The sequence below is a fragment of the Adiantum capillus-veneris genome, chromosome 2 (genome assembly GCF_014529385.1).
Source record: "Adiantum capillus-veneris isolate H3 chromosome 2, ASM1452938v2, whole genome shotgun sequence".
In the NCBI taxonomy this organism is placed as follows: domain Eukaryota; kingdom Viridiplantae; phylum Streptophyta; class Polypodiopsida; order Polypodiales; family Pteridaceae; genus Adiantum; species Adiantum capillus-veneris.
In genome coordinates this window covers 36,144,709-36,163,965 of record NC_140932.1, presented here as the reverse complement: position 1 = coordinate 36,163,965, position 19,257 = coordinate 36,144,709, and the positions used below count along the sequence as shown (strand labels likewise).

The window sequence follows — 19,257 nt, the reverse complement described above, 5'->3', positions numbered from 1 at the left end:
GAACAAAAGAAAACATATCCCACTAGTAAAAATGAACCGAAGAGAAGTACGACTCTCTTATTGGGAAATATAGAGAGTCTCATAAAGTCAAAAAGTGGGACGTTGCTTGGTCATCCCTCTTTTGCCCCCTCCCTCCCTCCCTCCCCATATGCATGCATTTGTGTGTGTGCATGCACGCGCACGCACACACATGCACATTAGTGAATTTCTAAAGCTTTGTTTCTTTCCTCCAACTAGAAGTATTCCTTGCCCATTTTAAACCAACACCTCCATCCTTAAAGGAACACACATACACATAACCATAACAAACACAATTTTCCAATTTTATTTGTGAACTCGCTCTTGCGTATTTCTTTTACAAACCATCAAATTCCTCTAAACCAAAATTTTGAGATCTTTAAAATTCGTACAATAAGAATAAAACTCCTAAGCATATAAGATAACAATCATTAACTCTAAGGGACATTCAAGAGAGACTAACATAACCCTTGAAGTTTTGAACTCCTTTAGTTAAATGAAATGAAACTCATTCCTAAATGCCCCCACACCAAAGAGGTACATGTCAACACACTCTTTTTGAAACATGATTCCTAAATGCCGCATGTCAACACGCACCTTTTTGAAACCTTTACCATTGAGAATCAAGTCTCACCCTTGACTTAAAGAGTAAAAAATTGAAACTATTTAAGTAATCTTATTGCTGCTTCTAAGTTTGAAGGACCTTCACGGATTTCACTTGAAAATAATAATTTGTTTGAATCTTTCAATACATTCTATGAAGTGAAATCAGAAGCCTTTCATGATTTTGTTTGTTGAGGGGTACGCCTACACCTTTGGACACTAAATTCATAACCATTTTCAATTTAGAAAATTTTTTAATTGGTGGAATTTCCTTATCTTGTATCTCATAATTGAGTCTATTTAACACTAGTTTTGATCATTAAAGATGAGCGTTTCAACATAAACAACTTTGCTAAGCATAACACTACTCTATAGAAAGAGGGATACTTGACAAAAACAATTAATCTGTTTAACATTTCTATTGTCAAAGTACTTATTATCCTTTTCACGTGGCTTAAATTTATGAAATTCCTTAAGGTAATGTGTCCCCCCCCGCCCTCTATCTCATGTTCCAAGGTTTCCATTTGTGCATGAACCTTATAGGCTTCATTGTGAAGAAAAACTTTTGTGCACATGTACATTCCTTGCCCTCCCTCCCCCACCCCATGATCCCCCTCTTTGCCATGAGTTTGGTCAACCTAGAACCAATGTATGCCTAGACTTTGTGATTTTCATTATCAAAAAACACATACTTGAGACATAGTTACTTGCACCTTGAGATCATGAAAGTGCAGAAGGGGCAAAGATTAGCACTATTCTCATTTTTTGCTCGCCTTTTCTTGCCGCTCGCATTTCATCGCTTGATGTTTTGACTACCTCGTTAGCAGTGTCGAGATTAGCTCGTTGACAAAGTGACTGCCTCAATCTGGTGATCTCAAGGGGGCACCCAAACCTACAAAATATATTCTCATACAAGAACTTTGCCATAGTGTTACTTGTGCAGTTGATGGTGGTCAGCTACTCCGCCAACTTTGTGGCATAATCTGTAGCGACTAGAAAATACTTTCGATCGCTGGAGAAAGAAGTCTAAACCCCATTGTTCAAAGGGCAACCATGCCATTGAAACCTGTAAAGGACGGTGGCATCTTCTAAACTATGCTCTACTTTACAAGGAGAGAGATCTACGCAACACACCATTTGGTCCAGACTGGTAGAGCTGACCTTGAATCAGAGCAATAGCTTCTTTTCTACAAGGGAGAGGCGTTCTCTGGGTATAAGCTAGTGGATAGCAAATGCAACACATTGCCATACCATTTGGGGGTCGTGTCCACTTTGAAGAGAGTCCTATTTGGGAAGTCATCTTCAATACTTGTAGCTTCTTCACCTGTTTGTACTCAAGAGAGGTGGTTGGCCATGACGTGATGCTTCCCGGGGCGAAGAACTACCTCGAAATCAAACTTTTAAAAAGAATTAGCCACTGCCAAACTTGGCCTGCAACTTGTGGCTTATTCAATAGATAACACAGAGCATGATGATCAGTAATAATTGTGAATTGTACACCCAATAAATAGTGATGGAATTTTTGCAGTGCATAAACAATAGCCAAACCTTCCCTCCTTGTTGTGTTGTAGTTGTGCTCTGCTTTGGTGAGCAAGCGACTTGTATAGTGATTGGGGTGATGCAAGGTTGAATGTTTTGCTAGGTTGAGTTAGAACAACACCCACAAGAGTCTGACTAGCATCAATATATACAAAGAGACCAATCTGGGGCAACTAAAATAGGTGCCTTAGTCGGACGCTTTTTAGGTAAGCAAAAGCTTTGGCCTCAACCTGGGACCACTGAAAGGGATTAGTAGCATTGGTCAGGTGTGTCACGGGTTGGGCAACATCGGCATACATACGAATGAACGTGCAATACTAACCCTCGTGGCCTACAAAGCTTTGAACCCCTTGGGGATTGATTGGGGAAGGCAGCCTCAGAATGGCCACTATCTTGTCAAGGTCAGGAGCTAAACCTTTAGCAAACACCACATGACTCAAAAGCATACCTTTGGTGACAAAAAAGTGGAATTTGTGAGTACTGAGCTTAAGGTGCACCTCCGTGCACTTGAGGAAGACTACAGAGAGCCGAGCTAGATGCTCCTTCAAATTCTCCACTGGGGTGGAACATTGAGCGTCAGAGAATTTTTTAAAATCATCCATGAAGATTCGAAAATGATCAGTGAGCAGAGGACAAAAGATGATTTAGACTATATGATTGAAAGAAGGTGGAGCGTTTTTCAGCCCAAATAACATTCTTGTGTAAATGAAAATACCCCATGGAGTCACAAAAGTAGTCTTGAGCTGGTTAGCATGATGAATGCCCACTTGATTGTAGACACTGAAGCCATCCATGAAATTGTAGAGTATGTGCCCAACCACATCTCCTAGACCTCATTCGGTGAAAGGGATTGGAAAGCTATCAAGGATTGTCTGTCACCTTGTTCATAGCGCGGTAGTCAACGCAGACAGAGATTTTATTGGATTGCCTCTTGGGAGCTATGACCATGGGTGACAGCCACTTGGAGTGCTCCATGGGTACAATGTCATGAGGCTGTGGCAACCACTAACCTTAGTTGTTGGTTTCTTTCCCTTGATTTTTATGTAATTTTTGGGACCCTCTTTTTGAAGTCACAAATGGCTGAACATTGTGTGGCCAATGTGAAACGCCGACAACCGAGAGTTCCACCCGCAGTCGGGAAGGGCAGGTCGCCACGAGATGGTCGAGCGAGTTGATAGCGAAATCCGAGCAGTAAAAGAGTGTCTAGGCTCAGTTCAAAGTCATTTAGGCCCCTCTCTATACTTTATAAGTCGGTGGGTACTAGGAAAGTAACTCAAAAGAGGCAAAGTGGACACTTGGCGGCTCTAGGTTGATTTTCCAAGTGTGCATGAAGAGGGGGTGCCCGATTTGAGAGTGGAGGTTAAGCGTGTGTGAGTAGTGGGGGCAGGTGATCACAACTTGAATGGAAAGCTTGCCTTCTCCCTTGTCTTATGTAGCGCGATGATTCCGCTCTCGTGCACCTCTCTCCCCCTTTGAATACAGAATTGTAATGCTCTGCTCAAGGGCTTTCCGTCTGTATGTACAGTTGTGTGGGTTCATGCGTGTATGCCGAGGAAAGAGTCTCTTGTCTAGGTACTGGATTAGCTAACTGCTAATCCCCCGCAGGTATAGGTGAACTCGGAGAGATTTCACGCGAGAAATCTCTTCCAATTTAAAGGGCAAATAGCCCTACAGGTGCAGTAATATGAGTGCTTGCTACGGATGCGACCGGCCCGCGAAACGAAGCCCAAACAGTAAAATACAACCTGCTGTATATTTTTTCAAGTTCAGGGTTTCGACCCTAATTGATCCCTAATACCCCCAAGAGCTTTGAGGAAGCTAGGGGATCATTGTATAGGTGATCTGGTGCATTTTCGGGGCAGAAAACAGAGAATTCAGCGTGCTGCAGATTCTTGCTAGGTTTGGGAAAGTGCTCGTATGCGCCAGGAAAGTCACCTTTTGCATGGGGATTTTATTTGTGAAGCCTCCTACTGCGGTTATGTTGTCGGAATCGGGCTAGAGTAGGACATTTTCAGCCCAGTAAAAGCGGGACAGCTCGTAGGAATTTGGAGGTTTTATCTCAAGTTTTATAAGAATAAAGAAATACCGAAAGGGGCACCAGTCTTTGGGCCTACAGGGTGTCAATGTCTACTTGGTAGCACTCTAGCTGCCAAGCCATGGTTTGTTTGAAGTGTTAATTCCAGTCATAGGTTTATTTGCGAAGTGTCTCTGTGTCGTAAAGTTCAAGTGAAGTTTTTCAAGAGAAGATTCGGGTGAAAGCTAAAGTCTACCGCCGTACGGGCCGGTTTCACACAATGATAGCTCTAATTTGACAGCTTTTGCATACTCGGACTTGAGCTTGTAAGCACAGCCTCTGACTCGCTTAAACCCCTCGACTGCAAGGATAGTGTGGACTCTTAGCTCTAGTGGAATCCCTTTCAAATCTTAGTAAGACTAGGAAAATAGGTCCTTGAAAGAGTGCATAAAAGAAACTACCCAGTCAAGCAGCGCAGGGTGATCTCACAATCAAGCGGCTAAAAGAATGGACTGAGGGTTGTCAAGGTCACCGAGGTTGACTTCCTTCACAGGGTCAAGAGGGGGCACTGGTGAGGTTTTCTCAGAAGATGAAGACATCACCGCTTCTTGGACCTTCGAGACATCATGAGCTAGTTTTTGATCAATATTGAAATCAACATATCCTTCTCCTAATTATCCTTGTGGAAACTCGTCGAAGGGTAGTTCATCAGATACAAAAGAGAGCTTTGCCTTGGTCGGAGAGTCAAACACAGAGGAGGTTGAGGGTTGGGTGAACTCCTCACCAAGTCCAAAGGCTTCCATTGAAGGAGCAGTTGAGTTATCAGCCTCTACGACCTCAACACCTGCCATTGGGCTAGGTGGCACATTGGGGTCAGCTACTGTAGGAACATTGGAAGATGGTGTATCCTCATGCAAGGATTGAATAGAAACCACATAACAAGGCATAGACGTGGTAGCTTCCAGCCACTCAAGCAAGTCTTCCTCTGGCCCGTTAGGTGGGGTAGACTATTCTAGTTCGGGGTTGGACTCCATGGACAAGGAACTATGATGCACCACAGGATCCATCTCCCCTTCAAATCGAATGGGCAAAATCCAAGCTATATGTGAATTCTTGTACCTGCAGAGGCACCTTGTCCACTATGCCCAAATGGTAGATTGTCCTTTGGTCGACCAAAGTAATTGTGAAGGGGGCGGGTCGGGTAGGTTGCAGACCTAATGTCAACATAGTGAACTCATGCATCAAGTTGATGCCAAATCCACCATCCACTCTCACACCTGATAATTGTTGTCCCAGGATGGGCACAATGAGACGAGGGCTTTTGTAATCAATGAGGGGAGCTGCGGGGTAGGAGATCATATAGGACTCCGATGACTACACTGGGAGGTGCCCGCCACTAGGACCTACTCCGGGGTAAAGCGACTAAATAACTGTAAGGGTGTCACCTCGAAAACCCGCATCTAGCCGAAACATGTCATAGAGCAACACTTGCCGCAAGGTATTCTTTAGGATAGTTTCCGTTGTAGGCTTTCTCTTTGGATCAGTGCCTTCTCTATGTTGTAGGTTAGCAACTTCTTCTAAGACAGCCCCATCAATATCAGAGAGCAACTACTAAGAGAGGTGTTCATTGGGGATGGGACCTGCTAGAAGATTGAGGCTGAGGGCTCGAGTGAGGACACCAGCGGGCTCCTCCACCGATTGCAACTTGTCTTGAGCAACTATCGCATGGGCAGAAGGTGACGGCTGAGGGATGGTGCTAATTTTTATGGAGGATGCCCTAGAGAGCGACATGAGCTACACTAGACCATAGGCTTAAACTCCTGCTGAGTCTGGAGCTCTTCAGCTCTCTCTTGATTTGGTCTAAAGCTTCTTGATGTGGGGACTTCTCCTCTCAAAGAGAGAAGGACCTCTCCCATTAAGGAGCTCATTGTGATTTCAGTTCCCTGCGTATAGAAATCAAGGGGTAATAGGCACTTTCAATGAGAACTGAGGCGGTCTCTACTTGAGGGGGGTCTTTGAATAGCCTCCTTGCTCCTTCTATCCTGGTAGCGTCGACGACAAAGTCCTTTAGAGATGCTTCAAGTCGGAGAGTCTCTCGTAGCTTGTGTTGAGATGTCTTGGGGAGAGCTTTCTCCATCCACTTCTTGACCATGCATTCTCCTGTTTCTGGGGAAGCTTAGCAACCAAAGACTTTTGTTCTTGTCATGAGTTTTGCAAAAGTATCATCTGGTTAGAGTACTAAGTTTGCCAACTCATCCAAAAACTAACTTCTCTTGAGAGTCACGTGGTCTGAAAGCATAGTCACAGGGGACGCCCTTTTACGGGCTTCCCGTCCCCACTTGCCGTCCCGCCCTCATTTTTACATTAAAAATTCATTTGAGCCTTGTCCCTCGTCCCCCGTTCCTCGTCCCTGCGTCCCTTGTGACTATGTCTGAAAGCTTCACTGAAATGTCTCCTTAGTGTTACCCAAGTTGTAAAGTGATTCTCTACAAACTAATTGTACCATTTTGTCTGCCAAGCCATCCAAAGTTGACGGAAAGAGCACTAGGTAGGCATCGTCTCTGTTGAGGCCACGAACTCCATAGAGAGATACAAATTTCGTAGAGTAGTCGTGTGTATCCTCTGTGGAGAGTCCCTTGAAATTCGGAAACTTTATTTTCACCTTGGCCAGTATGCTTGGCGGCTCTTCCATTGTTGCCTGCTCAGGAGCCTGTTGTAACACAATTGGTGGAAAGTATATTGAGGGAGGGGACATGGGTGGTGAGGATCTGGTTGAGGAAGAGGGTAATGGAAGCGGGGATGGAGGACTTCTACTCAGTAAGAAAGGGTGACACTTCCTGTGGTAGTATTGCAGAGGACCGTGTAGTGGGCTTTGTCGATCTTTAGATTGCCTTTTACGTGTCATGCACTAGCAACAAACCCACCCAAGCTCTGGCAGGACTTGCTGGATGGTCTAGACCCACTAGAACAAACGCGATTGTCACGTGAGACATCCAACCCTATGTGTCCTTGGACAAGCTACAGCATGATCAAGGTTCAGTCAGTCCAGTCAGTCTAGATTAGAAGTGATCTGGCACTTTTGTGAGTCTATTTGTAGACCGTGCATGCCTAGTCACTTAGTGTAGATGCATATCCTTTGGTTGCACACAACATGATCATCAGTATTCCCATCAGAATCCATCAGATTCCATCAAGGGAATTTTCCAGTGATTTTTAGCGTATTTTACCTATTTTTGACATTTTTCACTTGTTAATTTAAGTGACTTTCCAACAAAAGTAGGTAGGGCAATTTGGATAAGAAAATATATAAGCAAACCAAAGTTAGCACTAAATGGCAGATGAGCAAGGAGAACAGCAGGCCATTGGCGACAGGTTCCCCCCTCTCTCAGCAAGACTCCCCCAAGAACCTCTTGGCGTTTTTCCTCACCCAAGACGTAGCGTTTGCAGCATCGCCAGCAGACCCCCTTGGCCTTGGCGTTTTCAGTAGTTACATGGCCGAACCCCAACCTTACACTTAGCGTTTTGCATCAGCAATAGCAGGCTCTGTTATCTGGTGTTTTCAGCATCGATTCGCAGCAGATACAACAGCGTTTTCAGCATCAATTTTACAACAGCGTTTTCAGCATCAAATTTGCAGCAGATACAGCAGCGTTTTCAGCATTAAAACGCAGCAGCAGGCCAGCGTTTCCGTCAGGAAAAATTCAGCAATCATCCACAGAAGATTTTCAGCAGATAGTGTTTTTGGACAGCACTTAGATCCATCCCCATTTCAGCCCTATTGTCGTCATCGCCGTCCCGGTTGTCGTCATCGACATAGCCTAGATTTGCATCAGCCACATGCATCAACATTGTACCACTTTGTACAATCAATAGTAGACCACTCTCGCCAACGAGAGTGGGGCCTTCGGAGGAGGGTTTTACGTCTCTGGTGTCGTATCTCTCTTCTCTCTATCTCTCAGTCTCATACACTTGCACGCACAATGTCCACTCACTTTGTTCGTGATCATAGCACTCTCCATTAAGAACGGAAGGCTCTCCCTTCCATAAGAACTAAAAGGAACCTTGAGCAAATATGGATCACTCATCTTGAGAAAGAACAACATTCATTCCGCCGCACCTAACATTGGTATCAGAGCTTTGGCAGTGTTCTGTATCACTCTAGGAAAGAACCATAAGAATCACAAGAATTTTTTTTTGCTTGTTGCGGTCGCACGAACCCAAGTTCGCTTGGGCATGTCGATTCCTAATCGTGTTTTTGAAGAGTGACAGGAATCCCAGGAAAGAAGGGCTTGTCAAGCCTCCCCTTGTGTCTCTTTTCACTCATTGAGAGCGGACCGTGCACTTAGCGGCTGGCCAATCGACGTGAGGTGGAAAAAAGTAACCTTGGTGTGAGCGCAAGGCGGCCAAGGGGTGCGCCCACGGAAAGGAGTAGAACTCGGGTGAAGAGAAGGTCCTTCTCAAACGCGGTTTGCAAGAAAAAGAAAACCTCAAGAATCTCAAGAACCTCAAGAACCCAAGAACCCGAGACCCTCAAGAACCCAAGTTCCTCGTGAACTTAAGAACCAAAGATCATAGTGCATGCTCGTCACCCGAAGCGGAATGGATACTTTGCATACAGGTGATGAGCATGAGAGAGGCGACGAAGAGTTCTCCCCACCAAGAGATGCTTCCGACCCTCCCCCTTCGCCATCTACGCCACGAGTTGTACCAACTTCTATGGAGGCGATGGTCAAGTCGATGTTGGACATGATGGCACAACAGCAAGAAACGAATCGAGTTGCGTTGGCACAACTAGCAAGCAAAGCAGAACAACAAGAAGCTACGGACCGCGAGCGCGACGAAAGACACGAAAGAATTGCCGCACAACAAGAAGCAAATCGCATTGCTAAGGACCGCGAGCGCGACAAAAGAAACGAAAGAATTGCCGCACAACAAGAAGCAAATCGCATTGCTTTAGAACGCAAGCGTGACGCACGAAAAGAACAAAGAAAGGAGAAGGGGCAGCACGAAGCACGGCTTTGGAGATCGAGCGTGAGGCTCAACGAGAACTACGCACTCAAGAATTGATTCGACAAGTACTTGCCTCGAAATCCGAACCAGCCAAAGATCGTGGGAGTTCCTCAAGTGGCGCAAGCCACGATGCAGATTCCAACAACCTAGTCACAGAGAAGTTGACTTTCAGTAAGTATGATGGTAAGATGGATGCTATGGTTATTCATTCTTGGTTGCATCAATTTAATGCTTATTTTGCGACAACTAAGAAGACAGGGAATAACAAAGTTTTGACGGCAGCTATGTACCTTGCCGGTGATGCCATCAATTGGTACCACGCATAGCAAGAGGCATAGCTAGCCGCGCACCTAGAGGAAGCCGACGAACTCACGCCCCTTTCCTTCAATTGGGCTGATTTCCAAGACAAGCTCAAGGCGCGGTTTATGCCATCTCAGTACCTCGCATGATTGAAGGACGATTGGCGCGCTCTCAAGCAAAATGGTATGCCGGTTATATCTTTTTTTAATCGTGTTTTGCAGCTAGGTACCCAATTACGCAAGTCGGATGATGAACGCAAAGAGGCATTCCTTTATGGATTGGACGAGTATATCAAGTACGATGTCGAGGTGCTCGATCCAATCGATCTCAACAAGGCGGTAGCGATTGCTCTCGCACAGGAGATGAAGCACAACAAGGGAAAGCCTAAGGAGAACAAGACGTCCACAAGTACCTCGCAGACTTCTCAGAACCCTCAGAACGGTAAGAATGGTAACTCTTCTAACCAATCTTCCAACAGTCTCTCAGAAAAGAATTCTTCCAATGAATCTAAGGGTAAGGCTAACACAATTGCTAAACCTAAGCTTACTCCAGATGAAAAGGTAGCACAAGGAATTGTAGGAGGATACATCATGTCGGAAGAGCAGAGCACTTATTCTAAGGAAGGTCGTTGTTTTCATTGTCACATTAAGGGTCACATAAAAAGAACATGTCCTAAGCTGGAATCGAATGGGTCTAAAGAATCCATAGAACCCACTTCCTCTGTCCATGCAATTACTGATAACATGAGTGTGCCCCAAGTTTCTCATGACCCTCCCATTGAGGATTCTCTCATTAAATGTTATGGTCATATGACGGGGCAGCGTTTGTCATATTGTTTGACCCAGATAGTATGCATGATGTGATCAGTCCCTCTCTTGTTGAGAGAGCCCGGCTAGAAGCTAGCCAGAGATCTCCTATTGAGGTCTCTGGCTTTGTTCCCGGTATGGACGCTCTCATCATGGAGGAGTGCCTTGACATGTTGTTTGCAATTCAACAAGTTGCCTTCACTAGAAGATTTGTTGTGTCTCCTCTCTCAGGATGTGATATGATTTTGGGCATTCGATGGTTTCGTGATGCTAACTCTCTCATTGACTGGGAGGCTAACACTTTCACTCTCAATGCCAAAAGTTATTCTCCCATTGTCATTCATGGAGAGGACATTGTTCATTCTCCATCTCTCATTGCTAATATGCAGGACAAGATTGAACGGATTCATGCAAAGGAGACTCTCTCAGTCTCTTTTTCTCCAAAGCATAACACACAGGATTTGCATGATTGTGAGCAGCATGATGATTTGATTGACAATGATCAGCATGATGATTTGGATGATAAAGACAAGCATGATCAAGATGTGATTCCTCACATGCATGATGAGTTGCATGAAGATGTGATTGTTCAGGAGGATGATGTGTTAGTTGATGCTTTTTCTAGCGAAGCTAACCTCATTACAGATTCGATCAATCACGAAGGATCGATCTTGACTCTCGAGCCTAGGTCCAAAGAACCCTCACAAGAAGTATTATGTGTTCGCATGATTGATAGCACGCATTGTTTGAGTGTTTCATTCGTGATCGTTTCTTGTATTTTAGTCAACGTCCTTATGTGATCCCTTTTACTAGGCATGACATATTGTACGTTGAGCACGTTTCACTCATGAATGAGCACGAATGTATGCGGATTGTTCATGAAAAGCTGAAAAGTATGCATTCAAGGAAGTCACATTTCATGTCTCTTCCTTGGCATGACACAATACCTGAAAGAGCACATAAAAGTATGAGCACTAAGCATGAGCATTTCCGTTGTGAATTGCCAGAGTTGATTGCTCTAGATCAAAAGAGAAAGATTCGATCTCATTGTTTGCGTGTGTGTGGTGAACGGTTTGGCACTCCGTCTCTTTGTTCATCTACATTACATGCACAGTCTTTGAGGAAGACAAGATTTTTTCCACTCACTTTACATGGAATGGGTATGTTCATGGTTTTGTGTTGGAAATGGATTCAGGAATTTTCAATCATGGAGATTCTTGAAGAAGGAAGAAGCATGACTCTAGATGAAGTTGAAGCATTGAAGGAGCCACAGAAGACTTTGTGTTGCTTTCGGCGCGGCCCAAAGAAGCAAGCGTTGCAGAACTTTATCAAGTTCAAGTACCGCACGACCCACACATCAGATTGGGCCGGCGAAGAGTCCCTTCCAAGATTCCGTATGCTATTGGCGATCTCCCTCGACGCCATACAGTTCGGTACTAGTACCTCACTTTGAAAATGAGGGGATGTCACGTGACACATCCAACCCTATGTGTCCGTGGACAAGCTCAGCATGATCAGGGTTCAGTTAGTCCAGTCAGTCTAGATTAGAAGTGATCTAGCACTTTTGTGAGTCTATTCGTAGACCGTGCATGCCCAATCACTTAGTGTAGATGCATATCCTTTGGTTGCACACAGCATGATCATCAGTATTCCCATTAGAATCCATCAGATTCCATCGAGGGAATTTTCTAGTGATTTTAGCCTATTTTACCTATTTTTGACATTTTTCACTTGTTAATTCAAGTGACTTTCCAACAAAAGTAGGTAGGGCAATTTGGGTAAGAAAATATATAAGCAAACCAAGGTTAGCACTAAATGGCAGATGAGCAAGGAGAACAGCAGGCCATTGGCGACAGGTTCCCCCCTCTCTCAGCAAGACTCCCCCAAGAACCTCTTGGCGTTTTTCCTCACCCAAGACGTAGCGTTTGCAGCATCGCCAGCAGTCCCCCTTGGCCTTGGCGTTTTCAGCAGTTACATGGCCGAACCCCAACCTTGCACTTAGCGTTTTGCATCAGCGATAGCAGGCTCTGTTATTTGGCGTTTTCAGCATCAATTCGCAGCAGATACAGCAGCGTCTTCAGCATCAATTTGCAGCAGATACAGTAGCGTTTTCAGCATTAAAACGCAGCAGCAGGCCAGCGTTTTCGTCAAGCAAAATTCAGCAATCATCCACAGAAGATTTTCAGCAGATAGCGTTTTTGGACAGCAGTTAGATCCATCCCCATTTCAGCCCTATTGTCGTCATCGCCGTCCCGGTTGTCGTCATCGACATAGCCTAGATTTGCATCAGCCACATGCATCAACATTGTACCACTTTGTGCAATGAATAGTAGACCACTCTCGCCGACGAGAGTGGGGCCTTCGGAGGAGGGTTTTACAAGGTCTCTGGTGTCGTATCTCTCTTCTCTCTATCTCTCAGTCTCATACACTTGCACGCACAATGTCCACTCACTTTGTTCGTGATCATAGCACTCTCCATTAAGAACGGAAGGCTCTCCCTTCCATAAGAACTAAAAGGAACCTTGAGCAAATATGGATCACTCATGTTGAGAAAGAACAACATTCATTCCGCTGCACCTAACAACGACTAGATCAAGCTAGACTCGACTAGATCATTCCAACTAGACCGGGCCTAGAGACTAGACCAGCTAGACCAAGGTGGATGAGGCGAAGACCAGCTAGATCAAGTTGGACGAAGGCGAAGGTGGACCAGACCAGGCTAGACTAGACAAGTCTAGCTAGCTTCTCGACCATGTATGCTTAGCGGAGTGAGACTTTAGTTGAGATCCCACCGAGCGTGCAAAAAATGAGAGCTTTTGTGGCAGAAAAAGTATGTTATGCTCTCTATTGTGGGTGCCCCTCATTGCAATGTGCAAGAAATCTCATTCCAGCAGAATAAACACTATATAGCAATGGAACAACATAGCAAACTCAAATGACTTAATAGTAGACTTCAAACACAAGTACTGGACTAACTCATGAACACAGATGCAACCTAGCAGCACACTCAGCTCCAAGCCCAGGACTTTTGCGTACAATGGGGGTGTTGAGGCTCTGCCTATGCAAGGAGAGTGCAAGTGTGCAAGTGGAACACGACTCAAGACTAGAACCAACCAAGCATATATACAACCATAAAGAGCATCCAACGGCTAACAAAATATCCTTGACATTCTAGCTACGTCTTATCTCCGAACTGTGGTGGCGGTGAACTGGCCACGATGTCTACTACACCACCACTCCTTGTGTCTGCCACGTGTTACTGCCCGGACGAGAGTCCACCCAGTGTGAACCCAAGACCAACTGTAACTGCCTGTCAAGTGCAAGTGACATTGTACCCGTGCTACAAACCCAAGGACTAAACTAGGCTAGGAGAATCCTGACATGAGAAATCAACCTCACAATAGCTAGGCACAGCCACAAAACAGCCCTCACTCCCTATCACCTCTCCTTGGGAGATACCGGACTAGATGAATCCAGAGAGATGCCATAATTCTAACAATTGGTACCTAGTTCTACTCTCACTATTGGGCACTGACAACGTTAGTGGGGATGTCGTCGTGAATCTTGGCTTATCTTGGATTCATCTAGGTATATTAGGTATATTAATTCTTGCTGCTGTGAGTGTTTCATATCTTACTCAGCTGCCAGTCAGTTATTGCTGCATACTGGAACCTATTGGAGGTTCTTCTCCCCAAGTGCTTTGCTTGAAGTACATGTGCAAATGAGATATTAGCTGGCTGCACCCTTTGTGGGACCTTTGTTTCCTTTGTTTACAATGCCACCAGTGCAAGGCTCTCTTCCTGCCGATGATTTTTTTTAAGGTTTAAAGTTCACAAGTTAGAACCTAGTTTTGTATGCTCCATTGGGGCTTCAAATATGCAAAGACTTCATACTTTGCAAAAGGTCTTGGAAGGGTTTTGCATTTGAATCATTCTGATTTTCGGAGAAATTGTTGTGCGTTTGGTGTGTGCGCAGTCTGTACGAAAGAAGAGATGGATCACATGTTTGATGCAGCTAGGGAAGCACAAAGGGCTTGGGCTAGAGTTCCTCTATGGAGGCGAGCCGAGGCACTGCATAAAGCGGCTGCATTATTAAAGCAAAACAAAGATGTCATTGCAGAGTGTCTAGTTAAAGAAGTTGCCAAACCAGCTAAGGACTCAGTGACAGAGGTAGAGCACCTTGCTGATGCTTCCTTCCTTTTCAATAAGGTTGTCCACTACATAAATGGGTGATTGGTTGTAGACTGCGCATATCAACGTGATGCGGGTGCTGTTCAAGTAATCTTGACTGAAGTGATTTCAAGATAATCAACAGCCATTTTCTGTATTTTGAGTTTATCAATCCAATACTCTTTTTGAGTGTCTTTTATTGCCTTGAAAAGGTGGTTAGGTCTGCAGATTTCATAGACTATACAGCTGAAGAGGGCATCCGGATTCTATCGGAAGGAAAATGCCTTGTTCCGGATAGTTTTCCAGGAAATGAGCGGAACAAGTTGTGCCTTTCATCCAGGGTATGTTTATGGTTCACCACCATGCTGTCATTTCTTGTCACTATCAAGACCAATCCCTTTGTTGCTTGTAAGTCAGATACCATTGGGAGTGGTACTTGCAATTCCACCTTTTAACTATCCTGTAAACCTCTCGGTTTCAAAAATAGCGCCGGCATTGATTGCAGGGAATGCAGTTGTAGTGAAGCCTCCAATGCAGGTGAAGTCTGTTTAATATTTTCCTTTCCCAGGAAGGATTTTTGAGATTCTGATCTCGTCTCTTTGTTGGTTATTTCAGGGGTCCGTTGCTGCTCTGCACATGATTCAATGCTTTCACCTTGCTGGGTTTCCCAAAGGCCTTATTAGTGCTATTACTATTAAGGTGGCAGACCTTGGGGATGCTTTGACTACTCATCCAGCCATCAACTGTATCAGGTGTCAAGATCATGATCATCAATGCACCAAGAACCACAAACAAAGAACAAGATATTCATCAAACTGCATCTATTATATATAGCTTACATGCTTTTGATCTGTTTGGCAAATCAGCTTTACTGGTGGCGACTCGGGTATCGCCATCGCAAAAAGGGCTGGCATGGTTCCATTGCAAATGGAGCTGGGTGGAAAAGATGCTTGCATTGTTTTGGATGATGCAGACCTTGACCTGGCAGCCGCAAACATCATCAAAGGAGGCTTTTCATTCAGGTTCTCAACGGGCCACTCTTTTATACACATTGTTATTAGAGTGAGTCGAGAGTGCTCTGCACCCAAATTTGGAAAATGATGGGAAATTGCAGCTTGGAACTTAGAATGTTGTTCTTCAGGCTACTTGTTGCACTTCTCTTGATACTCTGGAGTGTCCAAGAGGCATCACCTTCCATCTCTCAGAAATAGAAAGAAATTGTTTGCAGTGGTCAAAGGTGTACAGCTGTGAAAATTGTGCTCGCTATGGATACCATTGCTAATAAATTGGTAGAAAAGGTCAATGTGAAGGTGGCCAGGCTCTCCGTCGGGCCTCCAGAGGTAGATTCAGATATTACTCCAGTTGTGAGCGAATCTTCAGCAGACTTCATTGAGGGCCTGGTGATGGACGCCAGACAAAAGGGTGCAAAGCTCTGGCAGGTGTGGTTTCAGGAGTCTTTCAAGTGGACTGGATGAGGGTAGTTTCTAAGATGGATTGCTGTTCCTATGCAGGAATATAGGAGGGAAGGAAACTTGATCTGGCCTATTCTGATCGATAATGTAAGGCCGGACATGCGCATCACATGGGAGGAGCCATTCGGTCCAATCATACCTGTCATTCGCATCCGAACCATAGAGGAAGGTGTACAACATTGCAACTCCAGCAGATATGGGCTACAGGTTTGTAAGCTTGAAAGGCATTTCCATTCATTGATTGAGGGTAGATATGTTGATAATAACTGGCTATATATCATTTCAGGGATGTGTGTTTACGAACAACATCCATAGAGCTCTCATTGTGAGTGATGCCATGGAGACGGGAACAGTACAAATCAACTCTGCTCCAGCTCGCGGTCCGGATCACTTCCCTTTTCAGGTAAAACGGTAGTTTTTCTTTATCAAGGTGTGCTTAGTCGCTTCTTTCTTAGGGCACTCTAGAGGTCCCTCTTGTGAGTTGATTGTTGCCATGTTTGGGTTTCATGCTCTGGTTCTTGAGACATGCAGGGCCTAAGAGATAGTGGTATAGGTTCTCAAGGGATCACCAACAGCATTCACATGATGACCAAGGTGAAGAGCACTGTCATTAACCTTCCTGTGTCTTCTTATACCATGGGATAAAGTGGTGCAAAAATTTGATGAGGATGAGATATTGTTGTGCTTTACCATGAAAGACACTAAGTCTTGTGCAATCGTAATATAGTGAAACACACAAGATCAACCACCCTAAATCGTGAATCCAAGGATAGCAAGAAAATGTGTTACAAAAAGCAACTCTTGACCACTAAAAGTAATATATGAAGTTTCACAAAGAGAAAGAAAATGTTCTTCTTGAGTCTTAATGAATGATTCATCAAGCATTGTTCTCAACTATTGCAGCTACATTCATCATTAAAATGAGCAAAATTCAACCTCTCTCTCTCTCTCTCTTTCTCTCTCTCATGCATAGGCACATGCACATGCACGCACAAATCCATGAACTCATGTCCACATGCGCGTATGTTTTCAATTCCAACCCAACAGAGATTCCTTCTAATGAGTTACTATATATAGTTAAGAGATTGTGTCTGTCATTGCAAACTTAGGATTTGTCACACCATGGAACCTATGAACTCAAAGTTGACAAGCAATTGCCAACTTTTCATCAAACAGCTTGAATCATAGGAGAATGCCATTCGGAGCGCGAGTGCTCCATATGCAAAATTCTTGGTCTTAAAATACCACTTTTATGCTATGAATGTATTTTGTTAATATTGTCACACAAATGAGAGTGCTAGTGCTAAGCCCTCCTTGGGACACATTTTTTCATGGACGCCCCAAGATTGATGTGATGTAGTAACCCCATAGCCTCTTAAGGCTAAAAGTCAGTGGCCTAAAAGCTTCCTAAAAAACAAAACTAGCTCTAGGAAAATCCTACCTTTACATAAAGCAAGAAAGCAGTCTCTTAAAGAGAGAAAACGAGAAGCAGCAAGTGCACCCAGAAAAAGCAATAGAAGCGAGAGTTGCTTCACAACATCATGCCCTTGTTTCTAGTCCAAAGTAGAGCAAGTTCACTACCTGTATAGAAAGGGTTTCAACGGCTTCTACATGTACTAGAACATGACTACAAGCCTACGGTATGAGGCTCATAATTGTCTTGGTTGCATATATCTCACCTCATTAGAAAAACATACACTTGATATTGTCATGTATTTTCCCCTAAAATCAAAGGAATTGTCTTTGCTTTTGAGGTGCTTTACAAGAAAACATAGAGATGATAACAGTTGTACACAGGATTGTAGGATACTCAACAAGAAAGAAAAAATAAAAACATATGATAATAGTTGCACTATGTATGCTCACACATGCTTTCATGCATCTTTTGATTACATGCTATCAAACACACCTATATTTGCAACATCTATGCCATGAGACTCTTTATCGTCACTTTACATACTCTAATAGAAACCACATTGCCTTCATAGAAACATTTCCAAACCAATACACAAGCTATAATTGGTCTTACAATTTGTAGCCAAAACTACTGTACCGTAGAATCCTAAGAATGGTGTTAGCATTACAAGACAATCCAATTGAGGATGTCAATACAAAAACTTCTTCTGCATGATCTTACTAGAGAAAAAGCTCATGAAGACAATCAATACATGAGCTGGACATCTTTAGCCTCCCAAGATGCATGCTTGGCAGTAGGCAAAATGACTCTAGCACTAGAATGCTAGAACCCGCTTTATTATCCACATAACTTGTACCCATATAACTTGGTCTTACATTCTAATCCTGCACATGCAAAACGCTCCTTGCGACAAGAACATGCTGCAACATGTATGCCCAAACTGCATAGTTGTCCCATATCAAATTGTACTCACTGGACAACATATAGAAAACATCATTATTATCAGCCATGGCTGGTGATTGCACTTGATGCAAAAGTTCATATGTACAGAAAAAACTCGACAAAACAAAAGTGCTATATAGCACAACCCATACAAGACTACAACGTGCAGAAAACCTTGGTCTTATATTCTCATCCTGCACATGAAAAACTCTCTTTGCAACAAGGACATGTTGCACCAAGTATGCTCAAACTGCGTAGTCCCAATTCAAATTGTACTCACTCGAAAACACGTAGAAAACATCATTGTTATCATCCATGGCTGGTGACTGCACTTGATGCAAAAGTTTCTTGTGTACAAGAAAAAACAAAACCAAAATGCTATATAGCACAACCCATACAAGACTAAAACGTGCAACAAAACTTGGTCTTATATTCTAATCTTGCACATGAAAAACACTCTTTGCAACAAGGACATGTTGCACCATCTGTGCCCAAACTGCGTAGTTGTCCCAATTCAAATTGTACTCACTCGACAACACGTAGAAAACATCATTGTTATCAGCCATGGGTAGTGACTACACTTGATGCAAAAGTTTCTTGTGTACAAGAAAAACTTGGCAAAACAAAAATGCTATATAGTGCCACCCATACCAGGCTACAAAGTGCCTATTTTAAAGAAATTGGGACTATCAAAAAACCTACTCAAAAGTATAAAAATGCATCATGGAAAATATGAATCCCAAAAGGGCCTTTTAGGGTCAAAGATTCTATTGAAATATACTCTCTACACCAATGGGAATGGGCATCTGGCCATGGTCTCACTAGTTTTTTCAAAAACAAATTGAATGGCCATGACTTAAGCATTTTAACTTCAAATTTGGCGGACAATAGTGCTTTTGGATCGCATTGTCGAGCTCTTTTCATAGATATCTTATATGATATAGTTTAGAGGTACATAGATATGGGC

At 43.7% G+C, this 19,257-nt stretch overlaps 1 protein-coding gene across 1 annotated transcript in view; it reads left to right on the top strand.

Annotated features, from left to right (window-relative positions):
• The window catches only part of LOC147462628 (NADP-dependent glyceraldehyde-3-phosphate dehydrogenase-like), a 61,544-nt gene extending 44,804 nt beyond the window's left edge, over positions 1-16,740 (top strand). The window contains exons 3-11 of the mRNA XM_086526862.1: positions 14,266-14,459; positions 14,672-14,800; positions 14,877-14,996; positions 15,075-15,211; positions 15,326-15,481; positions 15,688-15,898; positions 15,971-16,138; positions 16,218-16,334; positions 16,463-16,740. Of these exons, the coding sequence (XP_086382988.1) occupies positions 14,266-14,459; positions 14,672-14,800; positions 14,877-14,996; positions 15,075-15,211; positions 15,326-15,481; positions 15,688-15,898; positions 15,971-16,138; positions 16,218-16,334; positions 16,463-16,576 (1,346 nt within the window). The 3' untranslated portion in view covers positions 16,577-16,740. The remainder of the gene's footprint in view (positions 1-14,265; positions 14,460-14,671; positions 14,801-14,876; positions 14,997-15,074; positions 15,212-15,325; positions 15,482-15,687; positions 15,899-15,970; positions 16,139-16,217; positions 16,335-16,462) is intronic.
• The last annotated feature ends 2,517 nt before the right edge of the window (positions 16,741-19,257 follow it).